This window comes from Hyalella azteca, unplaced genomic scaffold (assembly GCF_000764305.2).
Source record: "Hyalella azteca isolate HAZT.00-mixed unplaced genomic scaffold, Hazt_2.0.2 contig2337, whole genome shotgun sequence".
In the NCBI taxonomy this organism is placed as follows: domain Eukaryota; kingdom Metazoa; phylum Arthropoda; class Malacostraca; order Amphipoda; family Hyalellidae; genus Hyalella; species Hyalella azteca.
In genome coordinates this window covers 64,131-89,009 of record NW_025932616.1, presented here as the reverse complement: position 1 = coordinate 89,009, position 24,879 = coordinate 64,131, and the positions used below count along the sequence as shown (strand labels likewise).

The window sequence follows — 24,879 nt, the reverse complement described above, 5'->3', positions numbered from 1 at the left end:
GAGGCAGCGCTAGCAGGGGGCGGGTGTGGCGTGCGTTAATGAATGTAACTTGTTGGTACATGGTCCTAACTGGCATTATGGATGTAATTTGAGTGTAATATATGTAGCTCAGGACAAAGTGATGTTATTGGCTCAGTAAATGTAACTGGCGGTAAAAAATGTAGCAGAGTGATCAAAGGATATTGATGAGTAGATATATGTAACTTGGGATTAAACGTACCTGACTGTTTCAGAGATTTAATTTTCACAGCGAATATTTCGAGGTAATATATTTTACAGCATTCCCCATATTTGGAGGACAAATACTTATAAACGCAAATTAAATTTTTACGATGTCTTTCAGTGATAGAAAAGGACCAATCAAATTACATCAAAGTGATAAATGTACCATTGCTTCCTAGAAATGTAACTGGGGTAAATATTCGTGACTGCTCGTTGCTATAATGTCACACGGATAATAAATGCCACTGGGGCTGAATCAAGATTGAAATAATAAGCAATAAATACTGTTATATAATTAATTAAGCTATTACAGATGTTTCTGTGACCACCAAATGAACCACATACTAAAAATGTAACTTTGTTACCGAGGTATAACTGGGGTAAAAAATTATGACACAGAAGGCAAGGGTAAATGAACAATAGTAATTGTGAGGAACTACATGGTAACTTTATTAAGAAAAATATACGCCTCAGGCTACTCTTATCTCAATACTTACCAAGTTATTTGTGAGGGATAAAAAAGACCAAAGATTGAAGAAGCAATCGATTATCAATAAATTATTCACGAAGGCTGGGAATAAATCATACCGGGAGGTTAGTAATCAGATTCAAGAATTATTGGTGGTCAAGCGATGGCCTTTCAGAGCCCTGTAATTTGCCTACAAAGCTCCTCGCAACTCCCCAATTTAGACCTCATGATCGGGGGGCTACGAGTCAGAGGCTNAGCCTTCCCGTTGTAACCGAGGTGTATATTCCAGACCTGGGCGGGAATAGAACCTGTCTCTTATACACATCTAGATGTGTATAAGAGACAGATTCAGAGGCTACGATTCAGAGGCTACGAGTCAGAGGCTACGATTCAGAGGCTACGATTCAGAGCTACGATTCAGAGGCTACGATTCAGAGGCTACGATTCAGAGGCTACGATTCAGAGGCTACGAGTCAGAGGCTACGATTCTGAGGCTACGAGTCAGAGGCTACGATTCAGAGGCTACGAGTCAGAGGCTACGATTCAGAGGCTACTATTCACGGAGCCCTGGCAGAAATATCGATACAAGCCCTGCATCGCAAGCATGCAGTCGACATGATTCATTCAGAGCCAAGCCCTGCATCACCAGCATGCAGCCGACATGATTCATTCAGAGCAAAAGAAATTGATTAATATTGCTCCAGAATTTACTGTCAGAAACTGAGTACAATCTCAAATCAAAGTTTCCAGGAAGCAACATAGATTGTTTTCACATTCCAGTAGTTCAGGAATATACAGGTATTAAATGACATTTAATATTAATGCGAATTTCAGACGAGTTTGGATGGAATTTACTATTACTTATATTAAGTTGGCGCGTGGAAGTAGTTTGTCACATAAAGGCAATGGGGAAGATAACAAGTCATGACCATGAGGACGTGTTGAGGAAGATAACAAGTCATGACCATGAGGACGTGTTGGGGAAGATAACAAGTCATGACCATGAAGACGTGTTGCGGAAGATAACAAGTCATGACTATGAGGACGTGTTAGGGAAGATAACAAGCCATGACTATGAGGACGTGTTAGGGAAGATAACAAGTCATGACCATGAGGACGTGCTGGGGAAGATAACAAGTCATGTTGGGGAAGAGGAACGCCTTGCGTTGCCGGCCAAATAATTCACGTTTGACGGTCCATGGCAGAGCCTGTCTTGTTAGCAGCTCCCACCGGCGAGCAGCCGTCACTACGGCCACAGCACCGACACGTCGTTTAAGCGCCCGCCACTCACCAAACAAAATTCGGGACCGTCTAGGATTTATCCGGATAGTCGCTACACTCGGCCTAAAGTTATTTTCGGTCTCCCTGGCCACCCCATCTTTTTCTGGCATGAATTAATCGCCTTTCTGACTTCATAGTCGCCTGGGAGTATGAAAACTTGAAAAGGGTTGGCCGAGCCGAATGATGCTGATCTTACAAGCTGCTCAGAAGCTGCCATTCAAACTGAGAGCCGAAGCGGACATGAGCGGCTGATTTACATGCTCCTCGAATCCTAGGCGACACCTATTACAGAGTCGGGTCCGCATCTAAGATTGTCAATTAGGGTGCGGTCACGGCACCGACACGTCATTCAGACGCTACAGTCACCTCACCGACACGTCGTTTAGGCGCCCGTCACTACCACCATCACATCGACACGTCGTTTAGGCGCTCGTCAATGACAACCAACGGGCGCGCTAAGCCTCAGATGACGATATCGAGACGATGCTGGGCTTAGTGCTGCAGCCTCGCATGGCTCGGATATTTGCGGATATTTGTCCGCAAATATCCGCATGGCTCGCATGGCTCGGATATTTGTCTACTTGAATTCGTGGTCTGGGTTTGTGCGTGGTCTGTGTCGTCACTACCACCATCACATCGACACGTCGTTTAGACGCTCGTCACTACCACCATCACATCGACACGTCGTTTAGATGACCGTCACTACCACCATCACATCGACACGTCGTTTAGGCGTCCGTCACTATCACCATCACATCGACACGTCGTTTAGGCGCCCCTCACTACCACCATCACATCGACACGTCGTTTAGGCGCCCGTCAATGACAACCAACGGGCGCGCTAAGCCTCAGATGACGATATCGAGACGATGCTGGGCTTAGTGCTGCAGCCTCGCAGGGCTCGAGATATTTGCGTGCGTTTGTATACTTGAATTCGTGGTCTGGGTTTGTGCGTGGTCTGTGCTTGCGCTCATAAAGTTAGTAAATATATTTAAATTTACATTAAAAAATTAGAAGGGTGAATTCAAATGTACAAGGAGCTCGTGATACCGGAATGGTACGGACGAGTGCTCCCAGTTGGTATAGACAATTAAGTGAAATCAATATGACTTTTGTTTCAGGAACCACAGAGCATTGTCGATGGTTTGGAACGAGCTCTTTCAAGCAAACGGCAATTAACCCAAGGCATTAGTTATAAAGATACTTGTTGATGAGAATTTTATTAAATCATTGCTTTGATACAATATTATAAGTTACGCTTCCAATTAATTAACAAAATAAAATACTTTGATCTAAATCGCTCGCTAGTTCACTACGGCACTATTTCCAGTGGGATAATTTAGACGGTTCAAAGCTTAGTGTGACCAGCATCGTTTTCGAAACAACTCCAACGCAAATTTAAAACTTAGTTCCACAATGTCGCATCGACCAAATAGCCTGAACATAGCGCATCAGGACTCGGGTGCCACTGAATTTTTCAGGCGCGATATCGAGAAACGTGCGGAACTGCAGTGGCATTTCTTTGTGTCATGAATGCGGCGGCAACCAAGTAAAAAGTTCGCTTTCAACACAAATTTAAGCTGCTTTGCGACTGGTTGCAATGCGCTCTTTCATCCCATTTAAATAGGGAATTAAGCTACGCGCAAATAAATGTTTTGTCCTGTGCAAATTCAATTACATGAAGAGGTTCATAGAATTCGTATACATTCTTGAATCATGTAGCGTAATGCACAGACCCAATTGTCATAATGTGGCGTCAAGGACCAAAGAACATTCCGTGCAGTTCGTTTACATTTCAGAAGCGGGTGCGAGCATTGCTGAAGTTGTCGTGTGTGCTTGAACTCAGTTTATGTCACTCATCACATACATGAAAAATATACGAATTAAAAATGTTTTTATCGTTGGAATTCTTTCTATGCGAGAATGAAATGTTTTCCTGCATGCATTTAAAGCAAACCTGGGCATAATGCATAAAAAACAATATAAGCACTGAAAAATTTATTCCTGTATGAAAGAATGCATATTTCACAGAAGAATCTATAAAAATATTAATAGAAAGCAGTCAGTATATACATACGTAAAGAAACATTCAAATCTCCGATCATCCATTCGTTCAACAATTCATGCCTTGCAATAACAGAGAATTTGGTTTTCTGTTTGTACATTTGACATAATTATTCGAGTCATAAAACGCTTAAAACTATCGATTCCCTGTCATTACCACAAAATGTGGACTCGTTCCTGAGACCAACAATGAATTCAGTCTCAGAGATTACCATTCTTTCCCGTCAGCCTTCCCGTTGTAACCGAGGTGTATATTCCAGACCTGGGCGGGAATAGAACATTCCTGGAAAGCTGCCAGTTGCCAGGAATTGGAATTGATGTGTCCTCCAGTTACTCTCTGCTAATGGAATCATCCTGCTTATGGATGCTGATGTACAGATGCAATGTGTTGGGTAAATTCAATAGACGTCAATGGTTCATTGGAGGAATTGAACGACGTGAAGTGAAGTGAGAAGACTGGTCACCATATCAATTATTAATGATTGTTTACGTGATAAATAAATACGATCGATTAGTAAAACAAAGCAGGCTCGGGAAAAATATTAGACAGATTAGATAGATGAGATTTGACTGAACACCGATTGTTAATTTCCGAATCTTTCTTAAACAAAGGTATGACGATGACGACATTACAGTAAAAGGACACCCAAGCATTCTTGAGTAAACCTAAGAAAGAGTTCCTAGTGTTTACTGTGTAATGATGAGGAAGCGAAGGACATATTTTTTTGTTAGTCCTTTTAATGCTCTCACCGAGGATGATGAATATGTACTTTGACGATGAATAGCTATTTTGAATAATATAACGAGTGAATTTAGCAGCTCCTACGGAAAGTCACGAGTAATTTATAAATAATTAATAACTTTTGATGATGACGAGGAGAAAGCGATTTTTATTGAGGTCTTAGGTGTTATCCACTGAATGAAAGGAAATTAATACAAATAGAACGCCATGATTTTGCGCACGCCTTTAACATTACAGTCATAAAATGTCTTTGACAAGCTTCTGTCACATGGCCTCAATAAATTCGATTACGTGCCCCTGACAAGGCTGCCATCGCGTGCTCTTGACAAGGCTGCCATTGCGTGCTCTTGACAAGGCTGTCATCACGTGCTCTTGACAAGGCTGTCATCACGTGCTCTTGACAAGGCTGTCATCACGTGCTCTTGACAAGGCTGTCATCACGTGCTCTTGACAAGGCTGTCATCACGTGCTCTTGACAAGGCTGTCATCACGTGCTCTTGACAAGGCTGTCATCANTCATCATTTATACGCATGACGTTACTCATCATTTATACGCATGACGTCATTCATCATTTATACGCATGACGTCACTCCTCATTTATACGCATGACGTCAGTCATCATTTATACGCATGACGTCACTCATCATTTATACGCATGACGTTACTCATCATTTATACACATGACGTCACTCATCATTTATAGGCATGACGTCACTCATTATGGTAATTAGATTAGCCTTACCTAAGCTGCATTAGGCCAGCCTGAGCTGATTGAGTAAGCACCACAAGCGCGCACCTAAATGCGAGGCAGACGCTGCCCTTGCATTTATACGCATGACGTTACTCATCATTTATACACATGACGTCACTCATCATTTATAGGCATGACGTCATTCATTATGGTAATTAGATTAGCCTTACCTAAGCTGCATTAGGCCAGCCCGGCCTGATTGAGTAAGCACCACAAGCGCGCACCTAAATGCGAGGCAGACGCTGCCCTTGCATTTAGCGCTGGTGCGATGTAAATGCATTGCATAAAATTATTAAATCTTCACAATGTGTGTTGACCGCATAATACAGTGAAAAACGCAAGTAATGTAACTTACTAATAGTTAATTTACCTAAAAACTAATTCAATCATTATGTAATTACTTTTTAGCAACCAACGGTTTGTCTAGATTGGTTGTTAACTTTCATCGTTTCGAACTGATTTGACTTCACACGACCGTATCTCCCGGTCATACAGGAGCTTCAGTTCTCATTATTGTACAAATGGCAGCCGGACACAAAATTTGAGCCTCCAACTGCAACAAATTTTTGATTGCGAATCCGGCTTTGATTTTGAATTGAAATTTATGGTAGCAGAGAGGGAAGAAACTTTAGTATTATTTTGCTGGATATTCTAGTGAGCGACATAACCCGCATTTAGAACGCTGAATTCCATCTTTAAATGTCGTTGATCTACAATTTCTGGCATAATAAACCTGACTTTCATTATTATTACACATCGCGATTCTGTCGTTACTTGCCCCGTACTGAGTCCTGGATATTCTGAATACAATCAGTGATATCTTACCCCGCAGGATAAGCCGTAGTATTTTACCCCGCAGGATAAGTAGCAGAATTTACCCCCCGCAGGATAAGTCGCAGTATATTACCCCCGCAGGATAAGTCGCAGTATTTTACCCCCGCAGGATAAGTCGCAGTATTTTACCCCCGCAGGTTAAGTCGCAGCATTTTACCTGTCTCTTATACACATCTAGATGTGTATAAGAGACAGCTGCTGCTGTGAGCAGTAACTGCTGCTGTGAGCAGTAACTGCTGCTGTGAGCAGTAACTGCAGCTGTGAGCAGTAACTGCAGCTGTGAGCAGTAACTGCTGCTAAGCAATAGCAGCAGTTATCAATAAGTGTCGTGGCAGGAACGGCCTGTGGTCACGCAGCCTCAGCGCATGTCTGCTCGGCGTGATGCAGACACGACAGCTCGGTCTCGCCATCACGAACCTCTCTCATTATAGCATTAAATTAATTCTATCAATTATCTACTGTGTGATGAAGTCGTTTTGAAATAAGCTAAAAGCTTACTTATTTACTCACTAGTTACTGGTTTCCCATAATACATTTAAATCATGGCCATGAAATCGTTTTGTGAATTATTAAATTAATTTATCTTATACTAGATTGATATTTTGAAATCTTATACTAGACTGATATTTAGAAAAATTCCATGAAGTTAACAACTGCATTAAGTGAACAAGATGCACATTTTTTTTCATTTGAGGTTTATGTAAATCTTTAAATGACCTTGAATTGTAAGTGTTTTTGAATTAATTTTGTCAGGTAATGAATTAAAACTGTGTTAATAATGCACGATAAATAATTTGATAATTTGTAATGTGAAGCTTAACGTCTCATCTGACAGCTCCCAAAGATAGCTTTCACAGAACTCGTGTCGATTTGCAGCGATAGAATCCATATTTTCCTTTCAATATGGACGATAAAATCAAGTTCATTCACCTTACCTCAAGATTTAAAGGTCCCGTTAACTTAAAATAGAAAAATTACTCCTACTTCTCGAAAAATAAAATAAAGGAAGGACGTAATTTTCTTCAAAGTTTAGTATGTCTTCTAAGGGTTAGAGCAGACAAAATTATAGAAAGTTGTTTCCTTTTAGCACATTTTCTCATTGATGGAAAAATGCACTATTGTGCTCGCCAAGTCCGTCTGTCTGTCCGTCCGTCCGTCTGTCCGTGACCTCAAGTTTTTGTCGACGAGAAAATGCGCTCTCTGTCACTCACTGCAGTGAGTACTGAGTTATATTTTTTCTATGACAGATCCCGCAGATCAGTTACGCGTCGACGTCTACAGAGCTGTCCGACAAAACCAGGTTCGAGTTCTTCAGTCGCGTCGTCCCTCCCGATAACTTCCAGGCTATGGCGATGGTCGAGATCGTCGGTGCTCTGGGCTGGGAATACGTGTCAACTCTGTCGGTCGAAGGTGGATACGGTGAAAAGGTAAACAAACCCCCCGTAGACTTTCTGTAACTGAAAATGTTATGTACCGATGCCGTGGAAATTTTGTCCACATACCCGTGGACTTTCGGCAGCTGGAATTGTTTCCCCGCGGTGTGGTAAATAGGTTTATACCAGTTTATTTTTTCACACAGAAGACGATAAATATAACAATGAGATTTATGAAAATTGATTCATTCCTAACGGAAACCTTTTCATCGACGAGACGGTTGAAAGCAGGCATGGTAAATTCCATTGCTCATAACGGATTGGCCAGAATCTTCATTTGTATTTCAAATGTAATTTTAACTCCAGCTAGAATTTCGTAGATTTTTCTCTGCCAACTTTAATTTGGAATAATTCTTGTTAAATTTCAAAGTTAATTTGTACATGTTTTTTAGGAACGCAATCTGATAGTTGAAAAACAATGTCTTAATGCAATAAGTTTTTGAAAATTTTTTTTTACAGAAAATAATAAATTTTCTGTCGAAACGTGTGCATGCAAACAATAGAGCTTAAAGAAGTACTTTGAAAAAAAATCAATGTGTTCACAGAAAATACGTTCAAGTAAGTTTGTTTACTTAGTGAACAGTGCCTGTAATAGGAAGGCAACCAATTAACGTAATTCATTAGGGGCCATACTTTCAAAACTCGCTAAGTGAACGTAAGTACTTACACTCTATTTTCTTGTCTATGATTGGTGGATTTTGCTTGAAAGGCCGTCAATGATTGGCTGATGAACTTACGATCTCTTAACTTTTTTTAAAGTATGGGCCCAGAGCTTAAGGGTGGATCCACGTGTTGAACTTAGCTTCAGCAAATAGTGTTTCACTGTTCTGAGTTCGTGCAAATGGTAGAGCTTAACTTCAACAAATCTTATACGACTGTGTTAGCTTGATACAAATAGTAAAGCTTAGTGCCAATAAATCTTATACGACTGTCTTAAGCTCACACAAATGGTAAGGCTTAGCACCGCAGTTTGGGGCAACGAGGAAGAGCCGTCGTGTCGACAGAAACTCTTACGCTAAAATCTAACAAACTTAAATACATTTTGAGATAAATTTTTATAAAAATGGTTTCGTTATTGCTGCAGAACTTTTCGTCAATATTGTGGACGCGATGGTGATATGGAGTAACTTATCAGAAACTAGAGGTACAAAGCTTTATTGGGATCTTCAAAAAATATCAAACCTAGCTTGTCAAGAGCACCATTACCCCCTACAGATAAGACATGCTACTAGGCAACAAGCCCTTCTTACCAACCCTTACCAACAAGCCCTTCATACCGGACACTTCTAAATTATAATACAAAAACGCACGAATTGTGGAACCATTAGACGAATTCAAAAGTAACCATTTGCGTTGAGAAGCCTAATACCGCAGTCGAAAAATTGAGTTACAGGTCTATTCGCGGCAAGTTGGAACTCCCAGATTACACGAACTAAGTTTCCTCCTCATGTGAAGTTTATTTGTGCCAAATCTTCCATTAGAGAGGGAATTTCAACGAGCTTTACTCGAAGTGCTCTGAACCTCAAGGTAGAAGATGAATTTGGTGCCCACGTCCACCTGGAATAACCATTATATACACAAAATAGGTTTAATATTCTAATCAAGCTAAGCTTAGCAACAAAATTACGATTGGGGGATGTATGCCAGTATTTATCTTATGCATTTTACATGTTGGAAATGGCTCTAATCAACAGAATAGAATTTTTAACTAAGGGCATCGTCAGGTCATGTCCACAAGATCCAAAGGCTTACCCGCCACCCAAAAAGATCATGAAAGTCACCGCTTCGGAGATCTAATAACCATAGGAACGATATCCAGCAATACATATTAATAAAATTACTGCCCCATTTCACGAAATTCAAGCGACAAAAGATTGCAGTCACTCCCATCGCTGATCATTAAAAAAAGACAGTGCGAATGCAACGCATCCTACTCGTTACCAGCGTGAACCTCGACAACAAAAGACAGGAAGGAGTTTAGCGCAGCTACATCGCTACCAGTGAGAAAGAGCTGTGAATTAAATTCGAGTTCAAGGAATATTTGAAAGCCTTGGCATGGATTTTCAAAATTTATGCGGTAGCTCAGCTTATTGTTCAAAAAGCCACGCAGTTCATCTTTAAATGAACATTTATTCAGTATCGTTGTACGAATATTTGAAACTCTGAATTCTTTGCGGATGTTCAGGGGATCGCGTCGTTCATCAGCCTGGCGGAGAAGGCCGGGATTTGCGTGGCTGTCTCGGAGACCATCTTAAGGACCATGTCCAGGCCTGAGGAGTTCGATGCGCTCATCCAGCGACTCCTGATGAAGCCAGAGGCGCGAGCCGTAGTTATGTTCGTCGATGAAGACAACATCAGGTGATACATAAAAAAAGTACTAATGCGAGTACAATTTATTTTAACGAATTTTCCATGTATTCTATGAAGTTTTTTTAACTGATGATGGAACTAATCTTCGAAACTTTTCATTGTATATAAATGATGACTTTGCTTGTCGGTTTCTTCGTTTTTAAATTATTTGTGAACTTATAATTTAAGCAGGCTGATAATAAATATACATTTTCATTAATTAATCACAGTGAACAGAAGAATACGGTTAAAGTGAAAGATCCAAAAAGCCTAATATATTGTCGGCGCTGAAAAAAGGCGCACAAACTGAACCTATTTATTATTATATCGATTTCTCTCACAGGAAAGTCATTGCAGCAGTTACCAAGGCCGGAAAAATTGGCCACTTTCTTTGGATAGGCAGCGACTCTTGGGGGGCCAAGAGCTACCCTGTTAAAGAGCAAGAGGTCGCTGCTGAGGGAGCCATCACCATCCTGCCCAAGAGGACCGCCCTCAAGGGTGAGCAGTGCATTTAATTCTAAATTTTTACTTTGATTCTGGCCAGGTAAAATGACAATGACTGTCACAGTTTGCCTTAATTTCAAGAGATTCTAATGTCTCTAACATTTTGCTCTATATTCTATGAGATGCAACGACCTCCGTCATTTTTTTTCAAGAGATACGAATGTCGAACGACCTACGACATTTTGCTCTTTATTTCAATAGATGGTAATGCATCCGACAATTTGCTCTCTATATGAAGAGATGGAACTGCCATCGAGGTGGTTCAACGGCTTTAAGACGATTTTGATTCAGAACGACATTGCGCCCTTGGAATTATGGAATGACTTATTATTCATGTTGCGAATAAAATGACGCCTTCACTTATATGGTTAAATCTGCCCCTTGAAAAGGAGGTTTTGTTTTCTTGTATTACAAATTAGACAATTTGCGAGGCAGTTTTTCATGTAAAACAAGCTAGCAGTCATTAATTTAAAAAAATTAGCTATTTGCCGCACGAAAGTAATCGTTTAAATATCACATTCTCTTCGGACTTTCCCCCCTTTCAACCGAGCTTTTCGTCCACTGGCTTAATCTCGAAAGTAATACTGCAGTTTTAGTCTATTTCCTATGCGTTCTCTATTTTATATCTGTGTCCGATCTCACCGATTCCCAGGTTTCGACGAATATCTGCAGAATTTAAAACCAAGGTTTAAGAAGAAAAAATGCGAAGAGGTTGTGGACGGAGTTCTTATCAAAAGAAATTGCCGTAATGTTTGGTTCAAAGAATACTGGACGAAACATTTCAACTGCACCTTCAACAGAAACGTGAGCAATCCGCTTGACACCAGAAACGATTGCACTGGAGATGAGGTCATCATGACAGAGCAAGAGGGGCTCGTTCCTTTTGTGGGTGAGTGGAAATATAGTGAGCCTTTAGAAATACTGAGCGATACTGAGTCCTTATAATTAACGTGTGGCACTGAGCACATAGAAATAACGTGTGACACTGAGTCCTTATAATTAACATGTAGGACTGAGCACATAGAAATATCGTGTGGCACTGAGCCCATAGAAATAACGTTTGGTACTGAGACCTTAGAAATAACATTTGGCACTGATCCGATAGAAATAACGTGTGGTACTGATCCCATAGAAATTACGTGTGGCACTGAGCCCATAGAAATAACGTGTGGCACCGTGAGACCTTAGAATTACTTATTGTAACCCTTAAAAACATTGAATGGTACATTATTCGTCACAAAGCACTGCTAATATAAACGAACATTATTCCATTCTTAAAATAGTTAACTTTTCCAACTTTAGGTAATTTTTGGAACCGACTCGACAAAATATCCACGAAAAGTCATTTACGACTTTACTGTAACATATTACGCGAACTTTCACACGGCAAATGGCACTGTTAACCTCATTATTACTTATCATTTCACGTGTTTCAAAATTTGTTGGCCCTTACCATTCACCAAGTGATGGATTAACTTATTAATTCGGGAATTTCCTGTAAGTTAAACAGCTGCCGACACAGCTAGCACCATCACTACCTTTTTTAATAAATAATAAGTTTCACTTTACTATGTTTCGAAATATGAGCTGGAAAATTTGTTGAAAGTTGAAAGCTGAAAATTTTTAACGAAAATATTAGTTGAAAAATATGTTGCAAAATATCAGTTTAAAATATACATAGAAAATATATCAGCTAAAAATATATTACAAAATATCATCTGAAAATTATATTGCAAAACAGCAGATAAAAATATTATTCAAAAATCAGCATAAAAATATCTGCAAAATAAAATATCAGTTAAAATTTTTTTGTAAAATGTCATCTGATGCAATAATCAGTTAAAAATTTTTTGTAAATGTCATCTGATGCAATAAAAGATGAGACAAAAGTAAGATGATAAAAGTAAGTTGTTCTGTACACGACAGTGGACGCAGTGTTCGCCATGGCAACGGCCTACCACGCTATGCTCGAGGACAAGTGCGGTAACATCACCCTGTGTCCTGAGGTTGAGTCGCCGCCTCCAGGTCCCGAGTTCCTATCCTACATCCGCAACGTATCCTTCATTGGTACGTGATATTCATGTGAAAAAATTAAGAATTCTTTTAAATATATAAGCTATGTTTATCCTTAAATAATCCATAATTTCGAATTTTAGATACGTCGAATCAAATACATCATTAAACAATCAAAATGTGATTGCTACACGAAAATTTTCGAGTTTTTGTGTCAGCTTCAATTTAAATGTTTTGGTATCAAGTTTTGGTATCAAGTTAACTGGGCTATTTTTGTTATTAAGTTTACATGGACATTTTTTGCTTTTAAGTTTACCGGAGCAATAAGTTTACCTGGGCATTTTTTATGCCGTGTATTGGTTATTTATTTTCAATAGCTTGCTTATGTACGTTCGTGAAGTTCTTGCAATATTATCAATTCCCGAAAATTAATAATTAATTAGTTAATGAGTGGCATTAATGTTTTTCCTAGATATGCAATACGGAAATCAAATAAAAATAAGTCAATCATTTAACTTATATCCGGAAAAAGTACTGCATCTATATAGTAATCAATTCTTTAACTTAATTTTCCACAACTCCGGCAGATATAACCGTATCGCCCGAATTCTGAACCTTTTTCTCAAACTCCTTGCATTTTCACACCGCTACAGGCAAGCAGGGCAGCAGAGTGAAGTTTAACGCGGACGGCGACGCGCCAGGGAGTTACTTCATATTTCAGTATCAGAAAACTTCTGACAAAAACTATGAGTATGTGCGCATCGGCAACTGGACTGAGAGGTGAGGAACTGTTATCGTATCTTTGATACGATCATTTACTTCAAACGAGGGATCGCATTCCTGTTGGTGGAAAGATTGCATCGCGAATACCCGTCATATATTTCAAGTTGCAGGCTCTATCTGCCCGTAGTTAACATGGAATACGATTTTTTTATCCTGAATACGACTGATTTACCATGAATGCAGTTACTCTACTCTGAGTACGATTATATAAGCCATTTATTCATTATTATAAATAAAATTCGATTATTTAAGGCATAATTTTACTAATTAAGTCATTATTCCATTATATGAGCTAGAACTCATTTGATAAACCCGTAATTCGATTACTTGATACAGAACATGAGTACTTGACCCTGAATAAGATCAATTTACTATAACTATGATTAATTAACCCCGAATAAGATTAATTCTCTCTGAATATAACTCTCTTGCCCTAGCTGGCTCCGAGTCACTGTAAACATTGTACGAAATTTCAGTGTGAGTTAGCAACCGCACGGGATTTTATGATTTTCATAGTGAATTTCAACAAATAAAAATCATGAACGGTAAAATCATGATCATGGTGCAAAAATGCATCGTTTTCTTAAAGTTAAACAATTGTAATGGATGATAATTGTAATGGATGATAATTGTAATGGATGTTGAATGGTTTGTCCAGCGATACTGGAGGCCACCATCTCAGACATGCCGCTAAGAAGCATTCTCACTCGAGACACTCCAGGTAAAAGTAACTTGAATTGATTTTGATCTTAACAGCACCTGCAGCAACTCACCCTTACACACTCGCTCTCACTTTTTATTAGTTTCTATAGAGAAAAATCAGAATGAGTTTAAAAAAATAACTCATTAGGTTCAAGTTTGATAAGCGTTTTACAATCTGAACGTTGATACTTTCATGCAATGGCACTGTAAACTTCGAGGCAAACCTAAATACTCGTTCTTTTAAAAGCACAGCAAATATATATTCGTGTTGCTTTAATTTTGATGAGCTTATGTCAAACAATATGCATTGCTCATTCACCCTTCTTTGATTTGAAGGCTTTACCAACACCCGCTTGATTCAAAGCGAGTGTTGGAATTCGGAATTAAAATTTAACTGTAATTCTAACAGCAAATTACTGCAGGTCAGTAAACATGGGGAAACTGAATTGACCGGTTCAATTTTCTCCAAACTTTTTGAGAGTAAACGATTGTTAACCATAAAGCATTACACTGTAACGCACCCAAAAGAATCTCAATTTACAGCAAATGTTGCTTTAAAATGTTAACAATAAAATTACCATGCACACTTTATAGCAGGAACGTCGTTAGAAAATATTCAAGCCGTTGAGCACGGTAGTATTGGCCCAACAAAGGTCCTAGTTTCAAATCCCTTTTTAATGCTCAAATTTGAAATCACAAATAAGATAACTGAAATTTACATTATTCTGTTCCTATTCCAAGCACCAGTAGCAGCACTTCCATGTTCTTAGACCTTCTACCTACTCCATCTCATTTGTTTGAGTAGATACCCGAACCTCACTGCTTAGTCTTTTTATTTTTCAATTGTACTTCAAAATTAAAAAAAATCTAAAAGTAACTTTACGCAGAATGATTTTTATATTTTCGATTTAGTACAACCAACCATTACCATTGAGTTATCTTAATAGCAAATTCATTAATTTCTTCGTCAAGTGGATTTTTGAAATAAAATTAAAATAAACGATGCTACTAAACCGCTGATTTGTTATACTTTTAAACCACAGTCAATATCAATCAAGTAGACCAAACCTTCCACTATTTTGAGCGCACTGACACAATTATTTTAGCTATCCTTAGTAGGTACCTGCCTAAGTTTCACATCCAAGAAAAGTTTATATTTATCTAGAACTTTACTTACTATCAATAAAACATCACTTCTCACATGTATAATTTATAATAAATCTTTTCCACGTAATTGTCATCATCACGTTTCGACGCCCATCATTGAGTACGCACGCATAAAAAATGCTTCTCAGTTGTACTTCTCTAGAATTTTTAGATTTCACCTAAACATGAACTAGATTTTTAGGCACAACCCGCTATAAAAATAAAACCAATCTCTATAATTATTTTGCGCAACAAACTATACCTTCATACTTCCCTGATGTAACCATCATGACATAAACCTAAAAAATTACTGCGGCATTGACATCGATGAGCTAATCACTACACTAACAAAATTTTGAGGTGGGCGCAACTCTGTATTAGGGTCCGCCCAAGACTCGGGGAGAACGTAAATCAGCTTCTCTATATCCGCCTCAGGTCAGGGTTTAAATGGCAGACTCTGGCAGCTTGCTAGCTCGGTATGACTCGGCTCGGCCAACCTTCTTTATAATAATCCTAGTTGAGCCAATCACATTCAATAAAAAAAAGGAAATAGTAACTAAGTATTCTTTGCGAAATATCGCGAGTTCAGTTGAAGAAATATGACGAAGGAAAGATCCTGTAATATAGCAAGCGAGATTATCTAATTAAAATGATCTATCGTAAGTCTCTATCCTGCTCCATTTTCAAACAGGAATTTTTGAATCCGCGGTTCACGGATTCTATGCCATTTGATCGTGTGCGAGCCCCATCTCTTATTCTAGCTAATTCAGGCCATAAATGTTTCTATTATAAAAAGCACGCAAATTGTTAAATTCCATTCTTTTACAATCGTTTATTAAAATCAACATTACCTTTATATATTCAAAGAAATTAAACATTTACTCGCTTTTAATTGTAACAATTTAAGCAAGGTTGACATTGAACTGTACAAATCCTCTCATTTAAATCTTAGACGTACATTTTTCGACCAACTTTAACCTTTTCATTTTAACTGATGTTCTGCACAAAAAATCGAAACTCAGTATTTAGTACCTAAGCCTGTAGTGTTGTAGCTCTGTACATAGCCTCACCTTACCCTACATATTGTGCCATCGCATCCTGTACAGTAATATTACACGAACTTTATTACATACTTAAAAGTTTTGATTTTTATACTGCAAAAAATTCTACAACGAATTCGCAGCGTTTTGGCCATAAATCGAAAATAATTTCTATATAACCTCACCTTCTTCCCTGCACTGAGCGCGCTACATGAGCCCCCCAGGACAGGCAATTAACCGCCGCTCGTATTGCCAGTCTGGCTTGTATATGACGAAGCACCGACTGAATTTTCTAACAATATCGGTAATGGTATTTGCATTTGTTAATATTAATAAGTGATCATCTTTTAAGGAGATAGTAAAATCAGCAATGTTGTGATGCGATGAAAAATTAAGCTTAAATACATTGAGTTAAATTGAAGCCGCAAATGTATCGCCAATCAGTCAAGCGAGATAATTATATTAGTCAATATTTTGATACTATATTGTGCTGAACGCTACATAATTGTCATCAATTAAATTTTTTAGAAGTTTATAAGAGCCGTGTTCGTGCTACCTTTGCCATCAAGTACTTTTAAAATGCACGAAAACTTAGGTATAGCTTTCCTTCTTCAAAGTAACGGCAACAATAAATCGGTATGTTTTAAACCCCATTGTTATATTTCATGATTAAATGAATGTAAAGATGTCGTTTGTGTTGTGATCATTTGCTAGGTGCCAACACCATGACCTCGAATCAAAATGTACGCGACGTAATGATACTTGATTGATTTAAGTTTAAATATCATAAAATTTATTATGCTTGCTTTACAACGATATTGCACATACATAAACGCCTTCAGTTAATTCCTACGTTATAATTCCTTTGAGGCGCAAACAGCGTTTAATTAAAGATGCTTCATCTAATATTTTAAATATAATTTTCTATAAGTGGAGAATCAGAATTGAGAAAACTTTTGGAAATAGAAAATTTCTAATCAGAATGAATGATTTAAATCTTAAAATTTGATTGTTAATATTGCCTTGTAACTATAAGAAACCAGCAACTTTGACATCAATCAGGAGTTAAAAACTATTATGTATCCTGTTATGCAGTAAATTTTAAGATTATTTTCTCGTTTCTCGGAAGTTAAATTATTGTCCTGTTATTCTAAAGCTTTAAACTATTTTCCTATTGCTCAGAAACTTACAAATCCCATTTCTCAAGATTCAAAAACTCTTTTTCTGTTACTAAAAATGGGGATTAGTAAAAACCTGCAAGATTAAAGATGTTAACATGAAAATACTATAACTGAACTTACCCCAGACCTGAACCTGGGAGAGGAAATGATGAAAAAAATCACAGAATGTTCACACTTCCATGCAAAATAATAACTATTGTCTCCAAATAAAAGTTATTACTCATTCGTGTTATTTTATTCACTGACGATGAAATTTGAATTTCGAAATGCCTCTATGGATTTTCGTGAGACGTTCAACAGTAAATTTTTTTTCATTGCAAACAAGATACTTTTTTCACAGAATAAAAAGAAAAGAAAAAATATAACTCAGTATATACTCACTGCAGTCAGTGACAGAGAGCGCATTTTCTCGTCGACGAAAACGTGAAGTCACGGACAGACGGACAGACGAACAGACGGACATGACGAGCACAATAGCGCATTTTTTCCATCAATGATAAAATGCGCTAAAAAGAGAAAAATCATCAGAAATTCAATACCAACATCCAATACGTATTTATAGATGTAACAAATACCTAGAAATCGGATGGTTCAATAATCAATTGAATTTTAATTGAAAATAATCTCATTTGATAGAATATTCGTACGTTGTCTGCAATGTAACACGTAACTGAAATTTAAGTTACACATGCAATGTGAAGTGGCGTCGTTTGCGTATCAGGGCGTATTATCGTATTATAACGTACCTAATACGTTTGCGTACTAGGTTATCATGTCGCAATCATTGATTGCCATTACTACAACAATCGTGAAGAAGAGTTACGACCGAGTGATCGTATCGCTATCGTTAATGGATATCAATACGACTCGGTTGAAATAGCAGGAAGAAATCATATTTCCAAAATCAGAACATAGATTTAATTAAGATGATTGATGAAACCGCTCTCAAGTTATTATAATAATATTAAGTTCAGTTAAACCTGAGAGATTCAAAACTTCACAAAAATCAATGAAGCAGAATAAATTTTCATCTCTAATACAAAATTGGCGTGCAGACGTTTGAATTCAGAAAGATCAATTTTAAAGTTAGTAAAACATTTATTTATCGCTCGTTGCAGATATCCGTTCAATAACAAAATAACGTCAAGACCACAAACTGGGTTCGAACACCATAATTATATGGTGTATATTTACACCATATAATTAACATAACATAATTGTTATGTTAATACATAATTATTATAATAAACATATTATAATAAACGACATAAATTATTGTATACTTTTATTATTATTATTGTTGTATTGTAATATTATTTCCTTTTAAATTTTTTTCCATCAGTCTGGAGCTGAACAGATCGAAGTTGCAGTGGACAAGAAGGCAGCTCAAGAATGAATCTTCGGAGAACCCGGAATCAATTTGTTCCAGACCTTTCAGTCTGGAGCTGAACAGATCGAAGTTGCAGTGGACAAGAAGGCAGCTCAAGAATGAATCTTCGGAGAACCCGGAATCCATTTGTTCCAGACCTTGCCCTCTAGGATTCATCAGGAATTTCCAGGTATTCATTTAATTTCATTACCATTTTGATTAGAATTACCTCAATCGATATATTTTTGCTGCAAATGCTTTTAACATGCAAATTAAATTTCATCACAGTCCCTGGTTTTCAATGGCGTCGGCTATTTCTTAGATTAATTCAGTACAGTAATTTCTGTGTTCCACGTTCAGACTAAAATTACGTGCCAGAAGATATTTTATGATGCGTGAATTCCCTTAGATTTGGTGAATAGAAATCTCATGAGACAAATACGTACATCCAGAGAGTATATTTCCAGCTGGAGGCCGCGTGTCTCTAGCTGTATAAATGTTTCATATAATAAAATAAATACTTCAAAAAATCTGTAATTTAAATTATCGATATTAGACTGCGAGTCGGTGACGTTTTAATCGATTAATCTTCGTTCCATTCAATCTGGTTTCCTTTCCAACAACAATTTTTACACGATTTCAAGAACCCAATACCTCTGTTACATAGCGATATCACTGATGGCAGGCCAAGTATTGCTGGAGATTCGAATAAATTTAGTTTAAAGTGACCCCGGTTACTGTCCGGTGTCCGGCAATAATGTAAACAAGACTTTATTCACCAAATATGGCAGCTACTGAGCGATATTATTGACGGTAGACTGCGTGTGGCTGGAGCTTTTAAGAATTGGGTGTAATATAATTATAAATGAACAAGGCGACACCAAGGGCTTATGGGTAGAATATAAGTGAGCAATGTTGCACTAAAGGCTTAGAGTTTGTGGGTGTAATATAATTATAAATGAACAAGGCGACACCAAGGGCTTATGGGTAGAATATAAGTGAACAATGTTGCACTAAGGGCTTAGAGTTTATTGGTGGAATATAAGTGAACAATGCTGCACTGAGGGCTTATGGGTGGAATATAAGGGAACAATGCTGCACTGAGGGCTTTGAGTTTATGGGTGGAATATAAGGGAACAAAGTTGGACTAAGGGCTTTGCGTTTATGGATGGAATATAAGTGAACAAGGCTGCACTAAAGGCTTAGAGTTTATGGGTGGAATATAAGTGAACAAAGTCGGACTAAGGGCGTTGCGTTTATGGATGGAATATAAGTGAACAAGGCGGCACTGAAGGCTTAGAGTTTATGGGTGGAATATAAGTGAACAAGGCGGCACTAAAGGCTTAGAGTTAATTGGTAATTTTTTATTTTAAATTCCACGATGACCTTGAGTGACGAGAAAAACCGGTTAGAATGCTCTTTTTTTTTTAGCTATGTGACCAACCTGCGAGATAGAAAATAATTGTTTATATAATAACGACATTGTCATATAGTGATATTTTACTGATAAAAGGCCTCATGTGTCGCATTGAAAATTAGACGTATTTAACTCGTATCCAATAAAGTTCAGAACAAAAAAGGATCCATAACGCTTCAATTCTTTCTCATATTCGTCAATCTTACGTGAGCTTTCACAAAAAAATAAATTCACATTTTAATTACAGCTATTCACTTTTTCCACGAGTTTAATTAGCATAAAGTGCTTCTTATAAAAGTAAAAAAAATATTTGATAACATGAATCATGAATTAAATCGATCATTTCTATGGCAGCAACATTGCAGAAAAAATATAACTCAGTACTCACTGCAGTGAGTGACAGAGAGCGCATTTTCTCGTCGACGAAAACTTGAGGTCACGGACAGACGGACAGACAGACGGACATGGCGAGCACAATAGTGCATTTTTTCCATAAATGAGAAAATGCGCTAAAAACGCCAAAGAAAGCATTTCCATCATTTAAATTTATTCGCGCAGCTCGATCGGTCTAATGTGCACCCTAATGACGGCCATCATCTTCATGCGCTACAACACCACCCCCATCATCATGGCGTCGGGCAGGGAATTGTGCTACGTACTTCTTTTCGGCATAGCACTTTGCTATGTCATGACCTTCGTCATCCTCGCCCCTCCCTCCACCCCAATCTGCGGGGTACTCAGAGTAGGCTTAGGCTTAGGCCTATGCATTTGTTACTCGGCCATCTTCACCAAGACCAATAGGATCTCGCGCATCTTCAACAGGGGAGTCAAGTCTATCAAGCGTCCGTCCTACACCTCGCCCAGGTCTCAAATACTCATATGCTTTGGTGAGTCGACAAAATATTTGCTATTACCAAAATTGCAGAAAAAACTTGTTTTACCGCATCTTCAGAAGTTGATGTGCGAAATCGTTTGGTTGACTATAACGAACAATTTTTGTAGGGCCTTTATAGCTATTACCGAAAGACAGAATAGACTCTTTTTGCCGCATCTTCAGAAGTTGAGGTGCGAAATCGTTTGGTTGACTATAACGAAATATTTTGCAGGGCCTTTATGAATTGGAGATAACAGTAAATAAATGATCAAAAAAGGCAAGTAGAATTTACGTTTGTTTGTTCAGTTCTTCAAACTAACGGCTATTAGCATAAGCCACTTGAATAATTCAAGAAGAAACTTATTTATGTCCAGTCTGATCTGTGATTTATTTAGATCGGCAAATAGTTCAGTACATGGTGCGACATTGTATATAAATCTATCTTGTACAACAGTGCGGGTTCAGCGAACATAAAATGTCTTTATGCTTACTTCTTATATATGATTCGGAATATACTTCGAATATACTGCCAAGAATGGTGAGATGCTTGATGCAAAAAAATGTATTTTTCGTCTGAAATGCATTAATCTTTAATAAGCCCTATTAGCGATGTGTCAGTATGATTAAGATGCTGAATATGAAAAATGAACATTTTTTATCACTATTTATTCTATCAATTCATCCCCGTGTGTTTGTCTCCCACACCAGGTCTAGTGGGGTGCCAGCTTTTAGGTGTGGTTGCATGGCTGGTGGTTGAACCACCCACCACAAAAGAGCTCTACCCAGACCGCATGATGGCGGTGTTGTCATGTGGTACCTCCAGCATTACCCTCATCCTGAGTCTGGGCTACAACATGATTCTTATCCTGCTCTGCACCATCTATGCCTTCAAGACCAGGAAGATTCCTGAGAACTTCAACGAGGCAAAATATATTGGCTTCACCATGTACAGCACGTGCATCGTGTGGCTGGCATTCGTCCCCATATATTTTAGTACCACTAGAGATTATAAGGCAAGCACTAGTAATTAATTTAATGAAGTGGAACTGAATGACGAATTTATAAATGATAATGTTGTGTATGTAGCACGCAATATAATTACAATTCCAGTGAAAATTTCAAAATAAAGATTTTTCAATTGAAATGTTCCGACATGAGTAACTAGTGTAAATTCCAATTCTTCTAGTGTAATCGGCAAATTTTAGTTCTTCAGCCGCATCTTAACCATCCTATGTGATGGTCTTCACGTTTCCTGCCTATTTAATTCACACAAGGGCAAGGCCAATTAAACTTTGGTAACTGAACAGAGAAAAATGAATTCCAATAAACACAAAGAAGTGTTTGCTAACACAGGCCTCAAGCCACTGTCACAGTCATGGACCCTAAACCAGTCATAAGCCTAATGCAGTGGTTTGAAATTATTTTGCATCTAGGTCTGCAAAGGTTAAATATACCATTACGTATAGTAATAAATCCTATTACCACTTAAATTAGACAAGTTTGCTTAATGAAGTGACAATAAATATGTCCAGCGTCTCTACACCGTATCTTACTAAATAGCGTCGAGATCATAAGTGTCGCGTGGTGATAGCGACACTGAAAACTACTCAGATGAAAAAATGCTGCACGACATGCGTTGGAATTTTGGCTATAACTATAGTATGCATACTCGGACGCTTTTTATTTTACGACGATGAAGACAATATATACATTGATGGTCAAATTATTTTTCAAACCACGATTAACTTGTTCGAATGAGTAAGCAAATTACAAATTCACATTCCACAGTCAATCAGCACAGTCTTAAAAAAAATTCCTTCAATGCCCAGTTAGGCTGAACCATAACATTTACACTGGCTTTGACGCTATTACTACTTGACTATTTTTATAACTACTACGACTGCTACTACTACTCCTGACTATTACTTCTACTTTATTCTCAAAGTGGTTTCTATTTTCTCACGATCATATCCAACTGGTGATGTTATAACTACTACTACTCCTGGCTATTACTTCTCCTTTATTCTCAAAGGGGTTTCTACTTTTCCACCAACAGATCCAACTGCAGGGCGATGTTATAACTACTACTACTCCTGGCTATTATTCTACTTTATTCTCAAAGAAACTTTTTTCTCACGATCAGATCCAACTGGCGAGCATTTGCATGTGCGTGAACATCTCTGCGTCGGTGTCGCTAGGTTGTCTCTTCACACCCAAAGTCTACATCGTCGTCTTCCAGCCGTACAAAAATGTTCGTCAGGGCTCAGGTCAGGGCAAGGTGAGGTGTACGAGGTTGCTTGAGTGACGCATGCTTGCAGTAGAGGTCGCTGTCATATTATTCACCGTCAATACGAAATATTTCAAAAAATATATTACGTTTTGTCAGTCATATTATTCACCAACAATAGGGCATATTTCGAAAAATATATTACGTATTGTCATATTATTCACCATCAATATGATAATATGACATATTTTAAAAAATATATTTCGTTTTGTCATATTATTCACCATCAATAAGACATATTTAAAAAAATATATTAAATTTTGTCATATTATTCACCGTCAATACGACATATTTCAAAAATATATATATTACGCATTGTCATATTATTCACCATCAATATGACAATATGACATATTTCAAAAAAAATATGTTACGTATTGTCACAATATTCACCATCAGTATGACAATATGACACATATTTCAAAAAAATATATTGCGTATTGTCATTTTGAAACTGGTATTTTTGCAGCAAATGCATGAAAAATTAAATAACATGATAATCTCGAAAATGACAGCATGAGTGACTCATGGTACAGCGACCGCGAAATTTTGACGAATTTGATTTTTGCGAGAATTTGCTCAAATTTGTGGATAAATGGGTGATGTGAGGGCTACGTGGTGAATGTCATGATGTGGCTCATGATATTTTATTGTATTTTTTCCGTTAAAATCTTATCTACTTATATGCACATTTGAATATTCATGTATATATTTTGTATATATTAATATAATCATTTTACTTCGATAATTCCGAAAACATTCCTATGTTGGAATATATAAATCTTAGTGATACTGTGAGCATAATGATGAATTAAAAATGTATAATTTAGTTATATGAATCTCGGAGAAAATTTTTCGCTAATTACAAATGAATTCAAAAATATTCATTTTTTTCCCTGTTTGTCCTCGACTATATCGAAGTTATCACTATCACTCAATGTTAGCTTACTTCAATTTTAGCAATAATGAGAAATTTCGAAAGTAAACCGACTTCAAAAAGGAAATTTAGTTAGAATCTGTAATCAGCTCATCTAACATTTCATTCAATGTTTACAGTTTACTGTGATAGTACAGTGTGATGTACTGTGACAGTACATCTAACAGTTTACTATCCCGTAAAATTGGGTAATACCAGCGTTTGCACCAACAAAGTCCTCACACAATCAATGCTCCCAGCAGCACATTATATTATAAAAATATTATTATGTGGCATTAAACAAACATCAAAGAAAATATATCTTAATGGAACAAACGTTCACACCCGCAGGGGTCCAGCACAAACAAAAACTACGCCAGTATGAAATTTCAACCAAAATCGCCGACAGCTCAATCTGTTCTGTCCAGCAACCACTCGAGCAACCCCGCTACAAACGTGCTACTTCCCCTTCCCCCTACCCTCACCCTCACCCTACCCCCT

At 37.7% G+C, this 24,879-nt stretch overlaps 1 protein-coding gene across 1 annotated transcript; it reads left to right on the top strand.

Moving 5' to 3' along the window:
* Positions 1 to 1,020: 1,020 nt before the first annotated feature.
* Positions 1,021 to 24,879, top strand: LOC108680866 (metabotropic glutamate receptor 8; the record flags this gene model as incomplete). Its single annotated transcript, XM_047885543.1, has 14 exons — positions 1,021 to 1,191; positions 7,612 to 7,791; positions 9,983 to 10,155; positions 10,490 to 10,644; positions 11,303 to 11,539; positions 12,577 to 12,717; positions 13,317 to 13,443; positions 14,105 to 14,167; positions 18,858 to 19,074; positions 19,245 to 19,279; positions 20,860 to 21,188; positions 21,884 to 22,188; positions 23,319 to 23,453; positions 24,730 to 24,879. Coding segments are annotated over exons 1-14 (2,418 nt in total), but the record flags the coding sequence as incomplete, so codon positions are not given.